General features: G+C 42.6%; 1 protein-coding gene across 3 annotated transcripts in view; it reads left to right on the top strand.

Annotated features, from left to right (window-relative positions):
• plxna3 (plexin A3) overlaps positions 1-24,695 on the top strand; it is an 80,576-nt gene that overhangs the window by 20,608 nt on the left and 35,273 nt on the right. For all 3 annotated transcript variants that reach the window (XM_069716553.1, XM_069716552.1, XM_069716551.1), the window contains exons 4-6: positions 131-678; positions 792-956; positions 3,277-3,459. In XM_069716553.1, the coding sequence (XP_069572654.1) occupies positions 131-678; positions 792-956; positions 3,277-3,459 (896 nt within the window). The remainder of the gene's footprint in view (positions 1-130; positions 679-791; positions 957-3,276; positions 3,460-24,695) is intronic.

Raw genomic sequence — 24,695 nt, 5'->3', positions numbered from 1 at the left:
TGACCTGTAATAAAGAAGGTTCCTCCCTCTGTCCTCTGTCCTCCTTCTGTCCTCCCTCTGTCCTCCTTCTGGCCCCCTTCTGTCCTCCCTCTGTCCTCCCTCCCTCCTAACCGTCCCCCTGTCCCTCCAGGCGTGGTGGTCGGCGAGGACGACTGGACGGCCGACCCGAAGAGGAAGAGGCCGGCGAAGGGCAGCAGCCGCCTCTTCATCGGCGCCGCCATCGACGGGAAGTCGGAGTACTTCCCGACGCTGTCCAGCAGGAAGCTGGTGGCGGACGAGGAGAGCGTCAACATGTTCTCGCTGGTCTACCAGGACGAGTTCGTGTCGTCGCAGATCAAGATCCCGTCGGACACGCTGTCGCTCTACCCGGCCTTCGACATCTACTACGTCTACGGCTTCTCCAGCCGCACCTACGTCTACTTCCTGACGCTGCAGCTGGACACGCAGCTGACGCAGATGGACGCCGGCGGCGAGAAGTTCTTCACCTCCAAGATCGTGCGCATGTGCTCCAACGACACCGAGTTCTACTCCTACGTGGAGTTCCCGCTGGGCTGCACCAAGGACGGCGTGGAGTACCGGCTGGTCCAGGCCGCCTACAAGCAGAAGCCGGGCCGGCGGCTGGCGCAGGCGCTCGGCCTGTCGGAGGACGACGACGTCCTGTTTGTCGTCTTCTCCCAGGTGACGTGACGCTCTCTCTCCGTCGGTTTCCTTGGTTTCTCCCGGTCCGGTCCGGGCGGGTTTCGAACCGGCGACTGGCTCAAGAACTTTTCTTGTTTCTGTTCCCCCCCCAGGGTCAGAAGAACCGCTCCAACCCGCCCAGAGAGACGGTCCTGTGTCTGTTCACCCTCCACAACATCAACCTGGTCATGAGGGACAGGATCCGCACCTGTTACCGCGGAGAGGGCCGCCTCTCGTTGCCGTGGTTACTCAACAAGGAGCTGCCCTGCATCCACACGGTAAGAGAGAAAACCCACCTGCAGCAGCAGGTTCGCTCTCTGGAAACAAACACGCACGCGCGCACGCAGGTTTACGTCACTTCGGGGGACTCCCGTCCAGCTGAACAAACTTTATTTGGGTTAAAAAATCCAGACAAACTTGTGAACCATCGAGCAGACGGGAGAACCCATCCTTCCCCCTCCTCCCCCTCTCTCTCTGCAGCGGGGTTATTTCAGGTTGGGGGGTAGATGATGTTCTTATTCATGGCGGTAATGGCCTGCAGTGGTAACCATGGCAACCGGGGCAGGAAGGGAAACCCGCCAGGAGCCGAGTTTCTGGGCCGGGCCTGGATTTGTTTTGGGGGGTGGCGGGGTTGGATTGATTGGATTGGTGTGTGTGTGTGTGTGTGTGTGTGTGTGTGTGTGTGTGTGTGTGTGTGTGTGTGTGATGTGTGGTGCTCGGGGGTCGGGGGTCGGGGCCGGGGTTGCCCATGGCAACCGACCAACCGACAGGCCAATCACAGTCAATCAGCCGCACGCTGATGAAAGTGATGAAATATACGCTAATGACCCGTGTCAGTGTGTGTCACTGTGTGTGTGCGTGCGTCTGTGTGTGTGTGCGTGTGTGTGTGTGTGTGTTTTCAGGGCAAAGTACAAGAGAGGGATCGAGGGGGCGGGGCTTACATCCAGGCATTGACCTCCTTCTTTTATCATTAACAGCGGGGAGTGTGTGTGTGTGTGTGTGTGTGTGTGTGTGTGTGTGTGTGTGTGTGTGTGTGTGTGTGCGTGTGTGCGCGCGTGCGTGCGTGCGTGTGTTCGTGCATTGATTTTTGGATGGTGAAATGACAATGTACATTTCCTTGTTTGTGTGTTTGTGTGTTTCTGTCTTGTTTTTCATTAAGTGTCAGCAGCGGGCTTCCTGTCTGCACGACATATCACAGTATGTCCTGCTGTGTGTGTGTGTGTGTGTGTGTGTGTGTGTGTGTGTGTGTGTGTGTGTGTGTGTGTGTGTGTGTGTGTGTGTGTGTGTGTGTGTGTGTGTGTGTGTGTGTGTGTGTGTGTGTGCGTCTGTAGATGTTTGTATGGGTAAACTTCCCTCCAGAGTCTGTTTTGAAAGTTCAGGTTCTGATGAATGTTCTGGTTCTTCTCAGCGTTTTTTTGGTTGTTTTTTTTGGTCAAAGACACTTCAGCACGTCTCCAGGTGGAATTGAACCAACAACCTTACGATCACTGAGCACTGTGGAGTTCATCATAAAATAAAAACTAGGTTTATAAAAAATAATCTGCAGGTTTTGGAGAAAGTGGTTTGTGCGTTTCAGATTTTTTCCTCCCCGGCCTGAACCCTCTAATGACAGGGTGTCAGCTAACCTCCGAGTGTGTGTGTGTGTGTGTGTGTGTGTGTGTGTGTGTGTGTGTGTGTGTGTGTGTGTGTGTGTGTGTGTGTGTGTGCGTGCGTGCGTGCGTGTGCGTGTGCGTGCGCGCACCCTGTAATAACCGTCTCCTCCCTGTTGCACACACTAAAAAAAAATATTCAGAAACACGAAGCAGACCTTCAACTCAGTCAGATCACTTTTAAAGAATAAAACTGATGACGTGGGTTTTTTTTTTTGTGTTACCGGGACGTCTTGTTAAACGCTGGAAAAGGCAAAAATATGAATAACAATGTAAAGTCATAAAAGATTTAAAGGAGAGTGGATGTAAAGTTGAAAAAAAATTAAAAAGATAAAGGCTGTTTTGTAAGTGATTTAGTATTTCATCTGTGGCTCCGCCCCCTTTCCTCTACGTAGCTATGGTGTGCGGAAAAGTGTGCATCCAAAATACATCTCATACATTTTTGGGACTTCATAAAACATTCTTTCAGATGTTCTTTAACACGTTTATTATCCTGCTGAAAAAAAAAATCCCCATCTGTTTATTTGTGCTTTTAAATTTTCCTCTCTGGTCTGAATCTGTTTAGACAAACTGACAGTCGGAGGATCAAAAGTTTTGTTGGTTGAAAATGTTTTCCATTTTATTCTGCTACATCAGAAAGAAGAGACGAAAAATGTGTGTATATAAATAGAGTGAAATCAAACCCGGTGTTTGGTTTTCTCTTGACTCTTTCCAGACTTCTGTGTACGTTTTTTTTGTTGTTGTTGTTGTTCTTCAAGCCGTCTCCGTTACCGATCCGATACCGATCCCTCCGTTAATGGAGCGGGTCGATAACGCTTCCTCTCGTTTTCCATCTCGAAAACCCATTCTGATATGTTGTTATAAAAAAAAAAAAAAAAAAAAAACAGGGCCAGTCCTGCTTTTTAATAACTCTCTCCCTCCCTCCCTCCTTCCTTCCGGTGTTCCTCAGCCCAAGCAGATCGGAGATGATTTCTGCGGCCTGGTGCTGAACCAGCCGCTCGGAGGCCTGCGGGTGATCGAGGGGAACCCGCTGTACGAGGACCGCACCGAGGGGATGGGCGCCGTGGCCGCCTACACCTACGGAGAGCACACCGTGGTGTTCGTGGGCACCCGGAGCGGACAGCTGAAGAAGGTAAGGGATGTGGGCGGGGGTGGAGAGGGACCACGCGGTAGAAACGAGTGTTGAGCTGCTTTTTGTCGTTGTCGGGAGTCTTGCAAGGGAAAATGTCCGCACGAATATTTTAAAATCCGCTGTCGGGTCTTCCACTGCTTTCTGGAGTTTCTGTTTAAGGAGGGAAGACGGAGAGGGACCACGCGGTAGAAACGAGTGTTGAGCTGCTTTTTTCCTTTGTCATTGTCGTGAGTCTGAGAGGGAAAAAAATGTCCGCATGAATGTTTTAAAACCCGCTGTTGGGTCTTTGACTGCTTTCTAGAGTTTCTGTTTAAGGAGGGGCGGAGAGGGACCACGCGGTGGAGACGAGTGTTGAGCTGCTTTTTTTCCCCGCCGTAAGAAAGGAAGGAAGTCAAATGTCCGCAGGAATGTTTTAGAATCGCTGTTGGGTCTTCGACTGATTTTCAGTTTAAGGAGGGAAGACGGAAAGAAAAATGTTCTTATTCATGTTTAAAATCACCCGAGGCTCTTTTATGTTCTCCGGTTTCAGAGTGTAAAGAAAAGATATTTTTTTGTTTTGTTTCACCTGTCGGATCGTCGGCAGGTTTTCCCCGAGTTTTGTCGTCCGTTTACGACAGTTTGGATTAAAGTTTAAAGTTCAGATCTTGAAGACTTTCGTGGTCTGTATTTTAAATACGAGTCGCCTGTGAATCGTTTTGTTATTTGTACTCCCTGGTTGTAACTCTAGGAGGTTGAATAGCAATAATTTTCTACTTTTATATAAGTGTAACATCTGGATTCCCTCTGACGATCAATTATGGATCATATTGGTTAATATTTCACCAGATCTTTTCTTGTTTTATTGTAGCTCTATATTTTTATGATATTGGATTCTGTTCTACCTTAAAGTTTGTTATTATATCTTTTAGGGTTATTTTATTAGGGTTATATTTTTTAATTTGTAACAAGGGCTTTTCATTTCAAATGAAGGCCTTTAACTTGAAACCAGTGCTTTTGATTTGAAATGAGGTCTTTTATTTTGAAACGAGGGCTTTTATTTTGAAACAAGGGCTGTTAATTTGAAAGGAGGGATTTTAACTTTGAAACCAGTACTTTCAGTTTGAAATGAGGGCTTTTAATTTGAAACAAGGTTTTACAGTATGAAACAAATGCTGTTGTTTAGAAATGAGGGATCTTAATTTTGAAAAAAGTACTTTTAATTCAAAACAAGGGCTTTTAATTTGAAATGAAGGCACTTTATTTGAAACCAGTGCTTTTATTTGAAACGAGTCGTTCTGTGTCGTGTTGCTGGGAGGAGTAGCAGTGACATCGTCTGTCCTGGTGACGACAGTCGGTCTTCCTCCCTGTTTTTTCACCCGTGCTGATGAATTCTGGGTAACGATCACGGAGCGGCTCGGACGGTCTCGACATCCGTAGAGAACGGTCGGGTTTGTGCGTCGCTGTAAACAATAAGAAGGTATTTACAGACATGGAGGAGATTCAGCCGGCAGCCCAATTCCATAATAATAATAACAATAATCACCATAATAATAATAACCAGAGGAATCTGATAAATATTTCATTTTCGCTGCTGCTTGTGAAACTCATCTCTCTGCTGCCTCGACTCCTATTATTCTTATCAGCAGCTGAAAATAAACTCGACGATTTCATAACGCAGCAAAACACCACCTGGTTCTGACCTGGGGGGAGGAGGGAGGAGGGAATATCATTAAATATAGTACATGAAAAAAAAAATCAATAAAGGATTTTATAAAAGAAACGCCATGGAAAAAAATGTGGAAATTAAAAATAGAAATACATATTATTTAAGTATAAAAATGATTACAAAAAAATCAATGAGTTAAAAAAACAGTTGTAAAAAATAAAAAAATAAAAAAAATGTTAAAAAAGCGATCATTTTAAAAAGTGGTGGAAAAATGTAAAAAAAAGAAAAGGAACATTTAGAATAGCATCCAATAAAATACAAAAAATATACAAATATATTTTAATAAAGTATAAAATTAAATTTTTTTTAAAAATCCATGATTTAAAAAAATAAAAATCAGAAACAAAATTCAAAGAAACATAAAATAAAAAAAAATAAAAAGTAAAATATAAATACATTTAAAATTAATACATAATTTGAAAAAAAGAAATAGAAAAACATTTTTTTTTTTAAGTAGGACGGCGGCTCTCATTGGTTCTAAGTGAGACACCAGAAACAGAGCAGAGTCTCGGTCAGCTGGAGCCGATCAAACGTGACCTTTGACCTGTCGAACGCTGATTAAAGTAACTGTCGTTGAAGTTCAGGTTCAGATTGAAATCCTCGTCACATGTTTCCAGTTTAAAATCGGAGCACTTGGAGTCGATAATCTGATTTCCGAAGTTGCATGTAAACGTTAAACCAGTTGGTCTAAAGAGACGACGCTTAATCTCCTTTAACTCTTCTTTCTTTCTTTCTTTCTCTTTTACAAAAATGAACCAAAACAAAAAGAGAGAAAATATTTAATAGATAAATAAGACTGAATAAATATAAAACGAAATTTAAATCAGACTCCAAAATGAATGATAAACTGATTCTGTACGGGACAATATACCCCGCCCACCTACGACAGTACGGTGACTGCACCCCTCAGGTCAATCAAAACAAAGTCAACAAATATGAGCTGTAATTCAGTTAAAGTTCAAGCCTGTTTACGTGTCTCCGATGCATTGTGGGAGTCATATTTCTGAATCTGAGCGTCTCCAAATACTGAGAGAAGAAATCGGATTTTGAAAAATGACAAAAAAAACCCTGTTTTTATTGGAATCAGAGTTTGAACTGACGGAAAAATCAATTTAATTTCTCTCTTAAATGGAGGTCAGCCGACGGGTTAATGGTTCGTAGAGCTCCTGAACACCACAGAAGAAGAATCAAAAGAATAAAACACCACCTGCATAATGATCCTGAATCACATTTAAATAATCACAGCAGTTTTAAGTGACCCGAGTTTTCTGTCAGACTCCGAAACGCGTCTGTTCGTCTAACCGTCACCACGACGTCTGATCCGAACCGACAGACGGACGTCTCGCTCGCAGACGAACCAAAGAGGCGGAAAGAAGAAACGGGGGCCGACTTTAAAAAAACGCAGGAAAATATCAATTAAAACAGATTAAAAATAAAATAAAACAAAGAGAAGGAAGATCAGACGCGGTGAACTGCTCCTTTAACGAGATCACGTCGTTTAGTTTCTGCCGTGTTGAGACGCCGCCGAGTGTCTTCGTCCTCCTGACGGACAACAAGTCGTAACTCAAACTGTCTGCTGGCTTTATCCACCGCTGTCTTAACTGATTTCTTCTTCTTCTTCTTTTTTTCTTCCTCTTCTTTTTTCTCTCCTCCTTCTTTTCTTCTTCTTCATATTTCTTCTTCTCTGCAGCTAATGTTTCTTCATTTTCAAGCAATAATTTGTCGTTCATCGCTGCTAAACTGAATATTTTCCAGCAGTTTTATCCACCGAACAATCGACGTAATCAATCATCATGATTTTCAGCCCTCATCTGAACACCGACGGTGATTCAGGTTGGTTGTTTACGGCGATGGATATAAAGGAGCGTCTGCTTGGTTGAACAGAAACGGAACAGAAACCTCCATTTGGACGGAGAGCTGCTGTTTAAAACGGAGACTCGGGCGATTCAGGCAGATTTTCACTGTGAAGCTTCCAGAGAGGCGACGAGCCGCCAGCGACCGTCTCAACTGATGTGATTATGTTGTTAGAGGAGGACGACTGGCCCGAGTCCCAGAAACACTCTCCGCCGGGTGGAAAGACACAGAAAAATACATTAACCAGTCCCTGGAAATATACAGTAACTAGTCCCTGGAAATATACGTTAACCAGTCCCTGGAAATATACGGTAACTAGTCCCTGGAAATATACGTTAACTAGTCCCTGGAAATATACAATAACTAGTCCCTGGAAATATACGTTAACCAGTCCCTGGAAATATACATTAACCAGTCCCTGGAAACATACGTTAACTAATCCCTGGAAACATACGTTAACTAATCCCTGGAAACATACGTTAACTAATCCCTGGAAATATACGTTAACTAGTCCCTGGAAACATACGTTAACTAATCCCTGGAAACATACGTTAACTAATCCCTGGAAATATACGTTAACTAATCCCTGGAAATATACGTTAACTAATCCCTGGAAACATACGTTAACTAATCCCTGGAAACATACGTTAACTAATCCCTGGAAATATACGTTAACTAATCCCTGGAAATATACATTAACTGCACCGAACTGCACTGCCCTCCGTTCGTTAGCATTATTAGCTCCGTTCAGCTACATCCTTTGTGTAAAAGTTTAATCAGAGAACTGATTTTTTTATATATATACATACAGTGGGTACGGAAAGTATTCAGACCCCTTTAAATGTTTCACTCTTTGTTTCATTGCAGCCATTTGCTAAAATCAAAAAAGTTCATTTTATTTCTCATTAATGTACACTCAGCACCCCATGTTGACAGAAAAAAACAGAAATGTAGAAATTTGTGCAAATTTATTAAAAAAGAAAAACTGAAATATCACATGGTCATAAGTATTCAGACCCTTTGCTGTGACACTCATATTTAACTCACATGCTGTCCATTTCTTCTGATCCTCCTTGAGATGGTTCTACTCCTTCATTGGAGTCCAGCTGTGTTTAATTAAACTGATTGGACTTGATTAGGAAAGGCACACACCTGTCTATATAAGACCTTACAGCTCACAGTGCATGTCAGAGCAAATGAGAATCATGAGGTCGAAGGAACTGTCCAAGGAGCTCAGAGACAGAGTTGTGGCAAGGCACAGATCTGGCCAAGGTTACAAAATAATTTCTGCAGCACTCAAGGTTCCTAAGAGCACAGTGGCCTCCATAATCCTTAAATGGAAGAAGTTTGGGACGACCAGAACTCATGGCTGTACCAGCTCAAAAGGGTGTTTCTACTCAATACTGAGCAAAGGGTCTGAATACTTATGACCATGTGATATTTCAGGTTTTCTTTTTTTAATAAATTTGCACAAATTTCTACATTTCTGTTTTTTTCTGTCAAGATGGGGTGCTGAGTGTACATTAATGAGAAATAAAATGAACTTTTTTGATTTTAGCAAATGGCTGCAATGAAACAAAGAGTGAAAAATTTAAAGGGGTCTGAATACTTTCCGTACCCACTGTACATATACATATATGTATATGTATATATATATATATATATATATTTAATCAGCTGCTCAGAGTTAAAACTGCAGCGTTAACGATGCGGATCAACGCCCGATGTCCTCACCGGGCCGCGGTGCTGGTCGGCTGTGGTCGTACTGGTCACATCCCAGTTTAACTCCAAGGATCTGAAACAGGGTGGAGCTGCTTTTTTTTTTCTTTTTTTTTTTTGTAATTTTTTTTAAAGGTTTTTGTGTTTTTTAATCCAAATTTAGCTCCGTCTGAGGTTTCCTCCTAAACGTCCCCGCGAGACCGCTTCAAGGTTTCAGGTCCACTTCCTGTCGTTCGACCACCAGAACTGGATTTAACTCTAATAAATGAACAAGCTTCTGTTTAATACTCGATAACTTCATATGTAATTATCATACAGGCATCGTTAGTGGCTTCAACCGAGGACGCTTGTACGAATAAGTTAAGAACAAAGAAGCATGAACGACATATTTATGTGAAAGAAAATTTAGCGGTAAATACACTTTGTTTGAGTTTTTAAACACCTTTAAATGTGCTTTAATTTCCACATGATGCAAAAACAAAAGATATTTTTATTAATTAAAAATTAAAACAGCAGGTCCTATAAATTTTGGATTTCTACAAATTTGTGGCCCATACGTTGTCAATAATTTTGATACAGACTTCGAATTAGTTTTGGTTCGTGAGCAGCTTGTTTACATGGAAAACAGACTGTAGACTTTGGCCTCCGCACAGCAGGGGGCGCTGCAGAGTGCCGTAATCTATAACCAATAAAAGAGTGTGGAGAGCGTTTATAAAAGAGTTCGCAGCTTACAGGTCGGACAACGCAGAAGTGCCATAAACTGCAATACCACCGAGGGCCACTAGGTGGCTGGCTCCAACAGATGTTGAATCTCTTATTATTGAATTTTTTTTACCAACATTTTTGGTTTCTATCTCGCACCTGATGGACTTAAAGTTGTTTACGTAATTTTTCTGGAAAATCTGGATTCATCTGGAAAAATACGACAAAACAAAAGAGACGCTGTTCCATCTCGTCGGGAGTCTGAATGAAGCGACACGTTGAAAGCTCACAACATGCCCCTCCTCTTCCCCTCCCCCTACCCATGCCCCTCCCCCCATCCTACCCATGCCCCTCCCCCGAGAACGAGGACGAGGAGGAAGTAAAAACGGCAGCAGAAGGTCCAGTTGTAGTTCTGGTTCTGGTATCAGTGGTGGAAAGGAGTACAGGAGGTAGTAGCAGATGCAGTATCAGTACTTGTAATTGAAGTACTTTTTGTAGCATTGTAGAAAAAGCTGTCAGTAGTAGAAGTACTTCCAATCATAGTAGTAGTAAAACATGTATAACTGGATGTAGTAGTTTAAGTAGTTGTAGTAGTAGCGCTGGTACACGTTCTGCAGTAGTTCTTGTAGTAGCAGAAGTAAGTACCATGAGTACACACAGGTTGTAGTAGCAGTGGCTGCAGCGCTAGCAGTCTCCATGGCAACACTAGTAACTGATTTCCCATCTTATCAGCATTGTTTCTTGTATCAGCTGATCTGACGGCTGATTGGCTCGGAGAGGGTGATGTCATCAACATGCTAGAAGTGTGAGAGGCGACAGGAAGCTGGAGTTGGGGGGCGGGGGTGTCCCGGGGGGGTGGGTGTGAGTGTGTATAAGCGTGTGTGTGTGTGTGAGTGTGAGTGTTATATGTGAGGATCAGTGTCGGTTTTAGACCTTTATGGGGACGTTGTGAGGGTTTAGGGTTCTGGACCCTGGAATGTAGTGTCAACACGAGTCCTCAGAAAGATAGGAGGACAAACGCGTGTGTGTGTGTGTGTGTGTGTGTGTGTGTGTGTGTGTGTGTGTGTGTCGGCAGCTCTTTGTTCTGCTTCCAAAACAAACAGGCCTGAGGGGAGAGGAGGAGACACGCTGCACTGACCGCACCTCCCACCACACACACACACACACACACACACACACACACACACACACACACACACACACACACACACACACACACACACACACACACACACACACACACACACAGTTTTTCCTAAGTTTGTCTTTTATTAAAAGTAACTCGTCCTGAAAACTAAACTACATTTATTAATTTCTGTAAAATGAGGTTGAAAAAGTTGTTTTATAATCAAGAACAATAATGAGTATTATTGTTATTATTATTATTATTATTATTGTTTACATGTTGACAACACCAGGACCTGGGAGGTCTACGACGTCCTCATAAGGCAGGTAGAAGTCAGAAGGAGGAGGTCAGGGCGGATGGACGGGACGGATATAGTACTTTTACCAGAAACACTGCAGTAGTTTTACTACAGAAACTGCAGTTCTTTTACTCCTCCAGTGAGGCTCAATGTACAGAAGAAACAATCTGAATACTTCACTTTTTAATCAGTCTGACGTTTAACGTTCGTAACATGACGGTTAATTAAAGAAAACAATTTGTTTTATTCGCTCTAACGAACGTTCTTGTTAACGAGCTGATTGAACACGTCATGTTTCATCTTTCAAACGCGCTGCGAACAAATCTAGCACGTTTGAAGTGGAAACGTCTTCGTCATGTTTTATTTAAATGTTCGGGAGAATCTGGTTCAATTAAAAGAAGAAAGGATGACGGTGGCTCAGAGGTCGTAATCTTTGTTTTAAATACGTTTATTATCGATTTCTCTTTCGATTACTTAGTAAAAACAGCAGTTTTATTAGTTAAGACATTTAATTATTCTGCATTCATATATATATATATACATATGTATTCGATAAGCAGCATATCCTGCAGTAAAAAAAAACCCACAGATTTGAGATATTTTGAATTATATATTTCATATTTGCGCAGTTAAAACCACAGACTGAATATAAAAGTGTTCGTAGCTTCAGGTCTGAAAAATGAGGCCGATTACAGAAATGTCTTAAAGCTGCAATACCAGCGAGTGCCACTAGAGGTCGGCTCCAAAAAGCCTCCGGCTCCATAGACTCCCATTCAACTTCTCTCATCAAATCCAAAGTGAATAAAATGTGTCCATCAGTTATCTCGGTGTTGTTAGCTAAAGTCACTCCTTCTTATTAGTTTTCTGGAGGTCCATCTGAAAATAATCCCTCATTCATTAGAAAAGAAGATTCAGAAAGACCTGTTTTTGGGGGCGTGTCTGTTTGATTGACAGGCCTGTGGTGCAGTCAGGTTACAGCTATCAGTGGGCGGGACGTAGTATCATCATGGTTTCCAATCAGATCGGTCAGATCTACACTTACCTCCTCCCCTCCAACTCGTCCAAATATGGTCACTTCCTGCTCCAAGCCGCTCCGAACTAGTAAAGATGGTGACGGACAGAATCTGAACTGGAGGCTTCGTAACGTTCACAAACCGACGTGGTGACGTCACCGCTGGATGCTGATTGGTTAAAACTCAAGTTGAATTTAAAAGTCTAATCACAGACATTCAATCTGAAACTTGTTAAATGTGAAGAAGGCTGCCGCGGCGCCCCCTGCTGGTCCGTCTCCTCCTGAACAATAAAATTTAAAAAAAAAAATTCTAACTGAGACTGAAAGCTTTTTTTTTTTTTTTTGGGCCTTTTCTTAAAAAGAACACTTCCTCCTCCTCCTCCTCCTCCTCGTCTCCATTAGCACAAAGTGAATTAGCGGAGATGAGGCAGCCAATCAGCTGCGGCATTCAGAGGGAACGGAGACATTATTGGCTAATGAGACGACGGGGAATTAAGGCTTTTATTCTAATAACAAGCGATGTGTGTTTGTAAGCGAGCCCGCCTGCACCTGCTTCCCTTCTTCTTCTTCTTCTTCTGCCGGAGAAACGGATCCTCGCAGCCGTAGAGGGGAAATTAATCTATTGATTCAGATTCTTCTGAATGATTATTATTAGCAGACGCCTGCACCTGTTTCTGTCTTTCTTTTCTGCCGCGAGAGATCTGGAGGCGAAACGTTTTCTCAGAGCTGCTCCTCACGATGAAGACGTAAGTTACTGATTAGCTTTCGGCCGCACCTGCGCGTCTCACCTGAGGAGGAAAAAAAACAACCTTTCAGTCGCCTCACCTGCAAAGACTCGCTGTGGAGAGTTTTACAAAAAAGCTGAGATGACAGCGAAGACGTCTCAATTGATTAACCAGCTGCACGAGGCCGTAGAAATTAAAAACCCTTCGATCTGAAGCTCGTTTAGTTCTACGATCACGTGACTAAATTTCGGAGTTGATCTACAGATGGAAGATTTTTTTTTAAAAACTGATAACTTTTCATCAGGTCGATTAAAAGGTAAATAAAAACAGGAAGTAGCCTCCGTGACGTCACGGCTTGCCAAATGTGACTCCGCCCACCTGGCAAAAAAAAGCAATGCCCCGCCCCTTAATTCTGCAGAACTTTGCGCCAAAATACAATTTTCAAAACTCATTCGTTCAGTTGTCGTGAACAGAGAAAAGTAGCTACCAAGACAAACCGTCCTTTTGTACCAGACTGTAAACGTGTTTACTTCTGCTTTTAAACGTGTTTATTAAATTGATTTGACTCTGAATTGAATTGGTCTGCCGGCCAATCACATCACTCCCAGCGGAGCGAGGCCGTTGATTGGTTAAATGTCGGAGGAGGGAATTAAAGTGTGAATTTGTTGTAGAGGTACACACACAGGTTTGTTCTTCCATCGATGTGAGGACCTCGTTGATATCATGCATTATAAAGACCGTAATCATGAATCCTCAAACATACCTTTTGAAAGTTTGAGCCAAAGTGACCACTGGACTTCACTGTCCTCACTTTAATAAAAAAAAAAAAAAAAAAAACATGTCCCCATAAGGTCTAAAATTCAAGCTGGTCCTCACTTAGATAGATGTACAAACACACACACACACACACACACACACACACACACACACACACACACACACACACACACACACACACACACACACACACACACACACACACACAGTAGCCAATAAGCAGCGATACTTCGTGGTCGAACATTAACTGAAATTGATTGGTGTGTGATTGCACGAGGACGCCTCCCACCTGAGCTCGGTGCAGTCACACACACACATGTATGTATATACAGAACATACATCAATACACACACACACACACACACACACACACACACACACACACACACACACACACACACACACACACACACACACACACATCCAGAGATGAAAGCTCACACTTCCCTCCCTGTTCGTACTCGGTTAAGGACCAGCTGGTGTTTTTGTTTTGATTGGCTGTAAATTAGATTAGAGACGATTGGCAGTTGCTGTGGCAACAGAGAAATCATCCCTAAACCAACCCTGTACCCCGATCTGAAGATAGTAGCAGGAGGAACAATATGTTTGTGTTCATCACCCAGAAAAAAAATATTATAGTGCCATCAGTTATCTGTAGTTTCTTTCTCTGCCTGTAGAGGACAGTGTTTCTGTAGTTCCTGTCCCTGCCTGTAGAGGACAGTGTTTCTGCAGTTCCCGTCTCTGCCTGTAGGGGGCAGCAGAATGATCTGCACATCTCAATAAATATGTATTTAGATGAAAATTTGTTTAGTTTATACAACATTTTTATTGTTTTATTGACAGGACTGCAACAGCTCATACGTGATTGGCCGAACGTCACAACTTCGTGTATCTATTTCAAATTAAGAGCCCTCTAAAGTTTCACACACTTTTCAGCCATATAGTTTTGTTCTGGTCTTGTTTCCTTCGAGCGGAGATTATTTTGTTGTTGTCGTGCTGAAAGCTTCTGGACTCCTGAGTTTGAACTTGGCGTCTTCTCCGTCGGTAAAAATTATTTCTTCCTGCAAAATAAACACCAGAAAGCAAAAATAAACACACACATACTTCTGAGCAGGATTTTTTTTTTTTTTTTTTTTCCCCTTTCTCGATCTCCCTTTCCTCTTACGCGCCGCCATCTTAACTCCACACGACTTAATCTTAGCTCTTATTTTGAAATCCGTGTCGATACACTTACCTGTCCCGGACCACCTGAGAGTCAGTTAATCCCGTAGAAGCACGTTAGAAAAGTAGACCAAAAGCCGCATTTTAAAATAATCTGTTTGGACACCCACTGGGGAGCAGCAGATCAGCTGTCTGATCCCACCATCTCGAGGTTAAAATCCGGATAAGTGAAGTGTGCCGAATTAACCGTCCGCATCTCCTCTTTTTAACGAAGTCCCGGACGGACGGTCTCACGTCACCTGATCGATGTGATACCGAGGAAAAACCTAAAAACTTGGAAATTCTCAGGCAGGTTCTGCCGTTAAAAGAGCCGGCAGGTTGTTTTATTTTTGTCTCTGTGATTTCTAAGTGGATTTATGGGACGTTTAAAGACATCAGGACATTAGAAATGTTACGATTTTTTTTGTGGTTTAAAGTAGGAAAAAAAAAAAACCATCTCTTTGTTGAATGTATCATAAATGAACTTAATGATTATCACAGAAATATTAATATTATTTTAAGACAAAAAAAAAACAACCCGTGATGATTCTCAGGCAGGTTCGATGGACCTCTTTTATATTCTGGGCTGTAGTCACGGACCTCCTGTGTGACCACCACCTCCACCTGCCCCCCCACCACCTTTCACCACCCTCCACCCTCTAATAGGCTCTAAATGGTTCAGAGAGAACAGGCCGAGTCTGAAGCCTGGGTGCAGATTTATGTGTCCGCCTGGACGAGCCGCTGCTGTCAGACGCCCATAAATCGCCCGCTCCGCCTCGGGTTGTGTTTTTGTGCTTACGTGCGTTTGTTTTGCCTGTTTGTGTATTCTATTGGTGTGTGCGTGTGCACGTGTGTGTGTGTGTGTGTGTGTGTGTGTGTGTGTGTGTGTGTGTGTGGACTTCCATCCAGAATGTGATTTTTGTTTCCATAAAGGTGTAATTCAGCCGCTGTGAGAGCTGAAGGGCGAAGAGAGTGTAGTAGGCACGAATCAGTGAGGTGTTAAAACATCGGCTTACAGTACGAAGTGTGTGTGTGTGTGTGTGTGTGTGTGTGTGTGTGTGTGTGTGTGTGTGTGTGTGTGTGTGTGTGTGTGTGTGTGTGTGTGTGTGTGTGTGTGTCAGTGTTTCCAGATGTCGGATCGGCTCCTGTGATGAAGTCACAACCTGCTGTCACTCGTTAAGTCTTTGGCTGCTGTTGTGTACATTTAATGATCGGTTATATAACTTCCAGCTCTCTAATTGCAGGTTTTTAAATATTTCCACTCTTGTAGCTTTTTCTTTTTTTTTTTTCATGGAAACAGGTTCACGTGTAGAAGAAAGGAAAAAAAAAAACAGCTGCAGTTTCAAATAAAAAAAGATCCTCTGATTTACTGACATGATTTATACGCAAAAACGTTTATATCGGGTTTAAATACTTGTATTCTAACGTATGTTTCCGTACTTTATAGCTTCAATACACAAAAATTAAAAGTATATGCTTCCAAATGCTAGCGCTAAATGCTACTCATTTTATTTTATTCTTGTATTATACTGAAAATAAAGTTATATAAATGCCCTAGTTTTTTTTAAATTATTGTTTATTGTTTGATTCTTTTAGAATTAAAAAAAAAGACTTGTTGACGGTTTAGAAATGCAAACGTTTAAAAAAAAAAAATTGTCAGCTGGTTGTATCGCAAATCGCCGCTAACCTGAAGAAAAGCCTAAAATTAGACGGATTCTCAGGCAACTTCTGCAGCAGCTGGGTTTTTTTTTCTTCCCCCTTTTTCTGATTTCCAGGTTTGTTGCAGGTTTTATTCTCGGTGGACGTCGGGGAGGACGACGTCCTCTGAAAGTTCCACTTCGAGCCGAATCTGAAGAGCGTTTGTTTTCGCGAGTTGAGGTTCGGCCGAGCGGCGACACGTAGAAGTTCTGATTTGCGACTCGGCTGAAGTCGGAGCGGGTTTTATTTCCACGTTAGAAGCGCTGCAGCTCCTCTTAAACCTCACACACGTGTTTCTGGTTTTTTTGGGTTTTTTTTGCTCACTTTACAGTTAAAGTACTTCACATTTCCTAAAAAGGGCAGAAAGCGTCTGCGGGGGTGGAGGTGTGGGTGCGGGGTGGGGGAGGGGGGGCGGGACGGCGGAGGGACGTCCCACGGTACGTCCTTGTTAGTGTCTCGGCTGCTTAATGTCGGTCTGTCGCCGTGCTAACGGGTCTGAACCCGCCACGGAGCGCCGTAATGATTTACTCTGTTTATCTAACTGTTTGACCTCTGAGTGTGTGTGTGTGTGTGTGTGTGTGTGTGTGTGTGTGTGTGTGTGTGTGTGTGTGTGTGTGTGTGTGTTTCCTGTAATTATTTATTGCGGTAACTTGTGATTCTTGCTGAAAAACAGCCACAGTAATAAATGCAGGTGTTTAGGAGGCACCTCTAAACACCTGGGACCTGTGTGTGTGTGTGTGTGTGTGTGTGTGTGTGTGTGTGTGTGTGTGTGTGTGTGTGTGTGTGTGTGTGTGTGCGTGCGTGCCTGTTTTTATATCCAGGTGGGGACTTTAACCTGATTGCACACCAGCCCACAGCGACAATAATCGGGTTCCTCAGGGGAAGAGTTAAGAGGGTTAAAACTGGGATTAGAATTACGTTCTGGTTCTCGTTACAGTTCTGGTTCTGGTTCTGGTTCTGGGTAAGGTTAGACTTCTGGTTCTGGACAGTAAAACAAAGGCTGCAGGTGTGTTCTTGTTTGTTGATCTTTCTGGGGACCCGTCCCATTTTTAGACCTCGTGGGGACGTTTTGTCTTTGACCTCCGTGGACAAAGTCGCCTCATCGTTACGCTTCAATGACATCATCTCGATGTGTCCGTTCTTCTTCTGTGGTGCTTTATAAAGCGCCGCCTGCTTTTCTTCTTCACGACATGAAAACAGACGATAATTTACATTTTCTTTTGCGTTTTTTTGGGGGAGGATTTAAGAGTCTGAATATTTCTGTAAATGAAACGTGTCAGATTTTTTGATTTTATTGGTTATTGATTGCACACACACACACACACACACACACACACACACACACACACACACACACACACACACACACACACACACACACACACACACACACACACACACACACACAGAGCTGTGATAAACTAAGTGTGTGTGTTCATCCTCACTTTTCACCGTGGGGAATGACTTCATCTCTTTTCTTTCTTCTTCTACTGTTTCTCTCCGTCCTTCCTCCTCTTCCTCCTCTTCCTCCACCTCCCTCTCCTCCCCCGCAGTGTCTCTCCCTCTCTTCTTATTGACCGTGTTTTAGAGCGAAATCCATAAAGTTCGTCCCAAAGGACACGTTTTAGAGTGATGTCACACACACACACACACACACACACACACACACACACACACACACACACACACACACACACACACACACACACACACACAGTTGTAAAAACAGTGTGTGGTCTGAATGAAAAGCGAGCGAGTCTACAAGATATTCTGTAAAACTGTGTGTGTGTGTGTGTGTGTGTGTGTGTGTGTGTGTGTGTGTGTGTGTGTGTGTGTGTGTGTGTGTGTGTGTGTGTGTGTGTGGTGCCACACCCAGTCTAAATCTGAACATGGTTAGACACACACACACTGAAACACACATAACTGCCTCCACCTCAGACTGTGTTTCTGCCCGTGTTCTTGTTTTACTCGCGTTGTGGGGACATTACGTGTGTTTACACAGCAACGTTGTGGGGACCTGTTTTTAAAAATTTTTTTTATTATTATCACAGGACAAAAAGTCCCCAGAAAGGAGACCGATAAAATAAAAGAGTTAAAAGTTATTTTAAGGTTTGCGTAAGTGGATTCGGTGGTGGACAGTCTTTACCAGTTGGTCCCAGGAAACGTCCATATATGGGCGGTGCACTCAAAAATTATATGGGTGCACTTAAAAATGATCGGCTACGGCATTATCGTCATGTAAGCTAACGTTCTACTTAACGTTCTACTTAACGCTAATATTACGTCAGTATTTACTTAAAAAAACAAACTGGAAATCCTCCCTGCAGGATGATGTCACTGACCAAAACAAGGAAGTAAAACCTATGTGATTTTTTTTGGGGGGGGTAAGAGTTTGTAATTAAGTGTGGTTTTTTACGAAACTCATCGTGACGTTAAGAGCTCGTCAGCTTTAGAGAATCAGAGCTTTAATCGAAACGGGAGGAAGAGGAGGAGGAAGAGGAGGAGGATGGTGTGAGTCGTCGCCTCCTCCCGTCTGTCCTGTAGTCACATTTCCTGCGGTGACTTGCCTTTTTATTTTTTTTCACTGAAACCGTTTCCTCTCGTTTCATCACCCCGAAAAAAACCACCGACACACTTTTTTATTCCTGCTGCAGTTCTTCTTCTTCATCTTCTCCGTCTCACCTGAAGGCCTCTGGATCTCTGTATCCTGATGTTTTAAGGTGTAGTACCACCGAGGGCCACCAGGTGCAGGCTGCACCAGACTCCCTTTGAAAAAGCATCAACTTCTTTTTTTTGGTGGGGGAGCGGAGGGAGGTGCTGTTTGATTGACAGGTCTGTGGTGCGGTCTTCCGATTATAGGCGGGGGCGGGGCCTATTGACTTTAACAATCATCTCTCTTTTAATGATGTAACTGTCAAACATGGACAGTTTGTCATCGTTAATGAGGGATGTATCACTCTGCTGTAAAAACGCTGCACTGTTTTTTTTTTAAGAAGCAGTTTAAAAACAGTTTTGAAGATGATGCTTCGTGACAGCAGCAGCTGGAAGTGACACTTCTTCAGTTTCTGATAACTGAACTGAGTGGACAGATAACACACACACACACACACACACACACACACACACACACACACACACACACACACACACACACACACAGCAAACAGCAAACATAGTGTCCATGTGAACAAGCAGACGATTACCGCTGAGCAAACACAGACGCTCAGCTGGATGACGGACGGATTCCCAGCGGCAGGTGGACGGGGGGGACGTCCATCTTTGTGAGGACACGTTGTCTGGGGACGGTCCAGACTTTGTTTTGGTTTTAGTGGTTCTGGTCGGAGCCAGGGTTCAGGTTGGGGTCGGGGGGGGGGGGGTAGCGGTTGTCCCGGGACTGCTTTGTGTTCAGGAGGGGGTCCCCACAAAGACAGCCAAGTAAACATGAGTGTGTATTTTGGATCCTTCAGCAGAAGCTCAGACAGTAAAAAGTTCAAAATATTAGCAGCTGCAATTAGTTAATAAAAATAAATCCATCAGTTTTTTTTTTTTAATACATTGAAAACGGTGGAAAGTAAATCAGTGTGTTTTGTTATAAACAGAGTTTATGGGATGTTTGGTTTACGGTCACATTCCTGTTTCTGCTCTCCATCACCGAGACACAAACTTTAAACACGCCGAGGCTCCGTCTCTGTCCTCCGTCCTCCGTCTCTGTCCTCCGTCCTCTCACGCGTTAAGTTAAATCAGCAAATTTTCAAAGGCTCTTTGAACTGGATCGGATCTGAAAATGTTTTTCCAGGTCCGTAATGTGAAGACACGTTTAAACTACGTGTTGTCAACAAGATGCAATATACAAATGACCTGTAGGGGGCAGTATGGAAACTAAACGGAGAGTGGATGGAGCCGATGACCCCCCCCCCTTGAGCAATAACGTATATCAAGAATATCTCCGGCCTTACACGAGATAAAATCAGCAGTTTTTTTAATGGACTTCTGAATGGAAACTTTTTTTTAAATTTTTTTAATTTGTTTGTTTGAGTAGAAACAATCATCAATCCCCCCAAAAATTGAAATGCAGATTCTTGAGATCAGACTTTTTCTGTGTGGGGATTGTTAAATCAACAGATTTCCAGTGCAGGGTTTGACTTGTTTTTTTCCAAACGATGGGTGAAAGAAGAAAAGACAACAGGGGACACGGATTGTTGTTTTTCTGGATTTAAACTTGAGTTAAATCAGCAATTTTTTTTATGGAAGTTCTGACTTGGATATTTGGATAGATATTAAGTCTGCAAAGACCTATGAGAGTTAAATCAGAACATTTCCAATTGAAGTTTTGACTGATTTTGGAGTATTGAAAGACTGTTAAATCACCAGATTTGCAGTGCAGGTTACCCCCCCCCCAACACCCCAACCCCTCATAGTTCGGTGCCCAGAAGAGAAAAGAACAAAGAGATATGGATTATTGTTTTGTTGTTGTTGTTGTTGTCTTTTGATGAATAGCAACAGAAAAATTTGGTTCAATTAACACATTTTTAATGGGAGTTCTGTCTCACCGTTTTAAAGGAGAGATCTGAGAGTGTTAAATTAGATCATTTCCAGTTGAAGTTCTGACTGGGATTCGGAGACTTGAAAGACTGTTAAATCACCAGATTTTCAGTGCAGGTTTTGACTTGAGTCTGACTGCTGCTGAGTAGATAATAAAAGAATAAAGCGAGCTGCGTACAGCAGAACGACTCCGACTTACAGTTCTGACGTGGATTTTTTTTCTCGTCTCCGTTTCTCTGCCTCTTTTCTTCTCCCCGTTTTTTTTTTTTTTTTTTTTTGCATCATCTCCGTCTCCGCTAACAGCTGCCCTACATATCGAAGGATAGATATCATTGCATCACCACAGGCAACACAAAAAATATCACACACACGCTACACAAAAACACCCCGCGCGCGCACACGCACACGCACGCACGCACACACACACACACACACACACACACACAGAGGTGGATTAATTATTATTCGGTTGCCAAGGAGATGATGGAAGAACGAGCAAATCTCTCGGCTCCCCAAAGAGACTGAAGACTCTTCACACTTCATCCTCTCTCTCTGTTTATCTCTGTCTCGTTCTACCACTCGGATCGGGGGGAGTGGAGAGGGGGGGGGGGTTAAATGGCTGTAGATTATCTATTATATCATGTATAATTGTTACCATGGCGATGATTTCTACCAGTCGATTCATCCATCAGTCGATCGATGGGGGCGAAGTCAGCGATTGTTCTGAAGCTCCGCGGAGACACGAAGACGTGTGTGACTGTTAAATCAGCTGATTTTCAAAGGAACTTCTGACTTGGATGTTTTTGTTTGTTGTTGTTTGGATAAACGGTGACAGTGAGGACGAACAAAAGGAAAGATTGAGGATTAAATCTCTTAATGTTCCAATTGAAGTTTTGACTCAAATGTTTTTTCTTTGCGAAGATGAAAGATTGGAAAGTGTTAAATCAACAGATTTTCAATGACTTGAATTTTCTGATGAATAAAATGACAAACAAAGCTGTGAGCAAAACGGAAAGCTTTGTACTTACAAGACATGTTAAATCTACAGATTTTCAATGGAAGTTTTGACTTGAATTTTTTTTCAATCAATAAATGGGCCAACTAAGCTGCATTTGAGCAATTTATATACTTTTAAATTCAATGAGCAGATTTCCAACGGAAGTTTGTGACTTGGATTATTTCCGGACGAGAATCTGAAGAATTTATCTGGCAAACAGGAAAAAAATACCCGAGCTGTCAGGTGTCTTTAGAGATTTGACTGTGTGAGGTGCACGGATGGCAAGGAGGGTCAAAGGTCAGGGGGCAGCTAGTTAACGGCTCTAAACGGCAGCAGATGTCCGCAGCTTTTCAAATTTGTTTTCTTGTAAAGGTGAAACAGAAAGGAAAGTCACCAAAATAAGAGCTGAAATGACCTTTATTGTTCTTTATCATAGACAACATTATAAAAAACAAAACAAATGAAGAACATCCATTAGAAATCTGCTGATTTTGTCTTCCGTGTAAATTATTTTGTTAATTCTTGAATTCCTTTGGTACATTTTCTTCAGTTGTCAAAAATGTATAATGCAGAACGTGAGCTGGAAACCTGCTGGTTTAACGCTCAGAAGTCAAAACTCATTCTATTTGTTTTTTCATTGTTGTTCTTTATTTAAAATTAACTTTGAATAAGTTCCATTTAGAAATCTGCAGATTTAAGTCATCTTCCTTCACCAAAAACTGTTTTCATCTCGATATCTAGTGCAGAACTTGGGTTGGAAATCCGCTGATTTAAAGCTCATCTATCCGAAAACACACATGAATAAAATTAATAAAACATAATTCAGAATTTCCAGTGTTTATACTCTCATGTTCCCTGGATGTTCTTCGCTCGTGAGAACAAACCTGATGCAGAACCTGATTTTGGAAATCTGCTGATTTATCACAAGTCATAATTTCATCTTCAACCAAAACCTCATTCAGAACTTCCATTAGAAATCGTCCAATTTAGTCTTCTTGTTCTTTCATACAGGTATTTATGATGTTTATTTACATATTATGATGTAATTATAGAATCACGAAGAAGTTTGTGTGTGTGTGTGTGTGTGTGTGTGTGTGTGTGTGTGTGTGTGTGTGTGTGTGTGTGTGTGTGTGTGTGTGTGTGTGTGTGTGTGTGTGTGTCCACCTGAGGGCTTAAAACCATCAGTTGGTGGTCTTACTATTGTCTGCAGTGTGTGTGTGTGTGTGTGTGTCTTGGGGGATGGGGAGGAACTAATAAGCTTAACTGCCTCCCCCCTGCCTGTTTCACCCTTCATTGCCCTTCCTCCCCCTCTTCCTCCTCCTCCTCTTCCTCCCTCAGGGTCTGATGGCTGGCTGAACAATGTTTAGTGTCTGTCTGAAGGAGCTAAATGGATCCGATGGCCCTCCTTCACACACTGTCTCCTCTTTGTCTGCTCCTCCGGTCAGGGAGACCAGGGCGACATATTTGGTCTTCATCCCAACTTGTGTCAAATATATTTGTCCTGTTGGTGGCGCTAATCAATCACCGAGTCGTTTACAGAGGAATCAGAAGGTCGACGTTAACGTCACTCAGGTTTATATCGACACTTTTCCAATGGAGGTTCTGACTTGGATTTCCTTTTCGTATGAGAAAATTGCCTCCAGATACTTCAGTAGTTTATGAGAGTTAAATCAGGTGATTTTTTTTTTTTTAATAGAAGTTCTGGCTTTCATCGCCTCCATACAGATAAAATGCACCACGATAGTAAAATCAGTTCATTTCCAATGGAAGTTCTGCATTGGGATTTTTTTTTGTTGCAAAACTGACGAAATCTTCTCAATAAAATGACTCATGAGGTCAGTTTTTTTTTAATTTCTTTTTCCTTTCTCAGTATTCATACCAACAGAACTAATATAAAGCCGTTATAATAAAGAACAAAAAGTCAACACAGCACAAGAACCTTCATAGATGTTTAAATTAGCAAATTTCCAATGGGAGTTCTGACTCAGCTCCGTGGACTCGGACGCTCGGTGGTTTCAGGGCAGCAAACCGAAGCGCTCCGTTGTCGACGCGCTTCGGTTTCAAAGGCGAACTCGATGAAAACATCATTTTCAAATTTGTCCACATTAGTGAGAACACGTCTGAAAGGAGAGTCAGCGGCAGAGAAGCAGCAGCAGCTGGACGAAACCCGAGCGAGGCATGCTAACGGGCCGCCTGCATGAGTGTGTGTGTGCAGTGCAGTGAAAGTAGTGCAGGTGTTGAGTTTCAGGCGGCTGTAATGTGTTTGTGAATGAAAGAGAGAGGCAGACAGATTGAATGAGAGCTGAATGAGTCCGTTAACAGACGCTAATGTGTCTGACAGAACAAGACGTCCTGCAGGGAGGCGCTGCGTTCAAGGACTTTTGGGGAAAATACAACCTCAGACTGGTTTAGTAAAGAAAATACACGTATGAGATGAATGTGTTGAACACGGTAATCGTTTATTTTCTTTTATGTGTGAAGAAAATGACATTTTGTGCAGGAGAAACTGAAGTAAGAATTAAATCAGCAGATTTTCAAGGGAAGTTCTGCATTAGAGTTTTTCCTCATGAACACATTTAAGAAGCTTCTTGTCGATCTTCGATCCGCAGTTTAAAAAAAACAAAACCAGCTGAAGACTCGTTTATTTAAAACGAGCTCTTTGTCTTACCATGTCTCTTATTGGTATCTTAATGTTTATGTTTTATATTATTTGTTTTTTTCTTCTGTTTTTTATTGATACGTATGTTCGACTCATGAACCTTAAATTAGACGATTTCCGATGGAAGTTCTGACTTGTATAGAACAGTTAGTGGAGCTGAAGGGAACACAGAAAGAATAATACTTTATGTGTGTGTATTATCGGTCTTAAGCACACACGCAC

Source organism: Brachyistius frenatus, unplaced genomic scaffold, assembly GCF_029030835.1.
Source record: "Brachyistius frenatus isolate BFR_SWC_R1_liver_20210118 unplaced genomic scaffold, ASM2903083v1 Contig_159, whole genome shotgun sequence".
Classification (NCBI taxonomy): Eukaryota; Metazoa; Chordata; class Actinopteri; family Embiotocidae; genus Brachyistius; species Brachyistius frenatus.
Note: the sequence above shows the minus strand (reverse complement) of the source record. Positions and strands in the feature narration are given on the sequence as shown.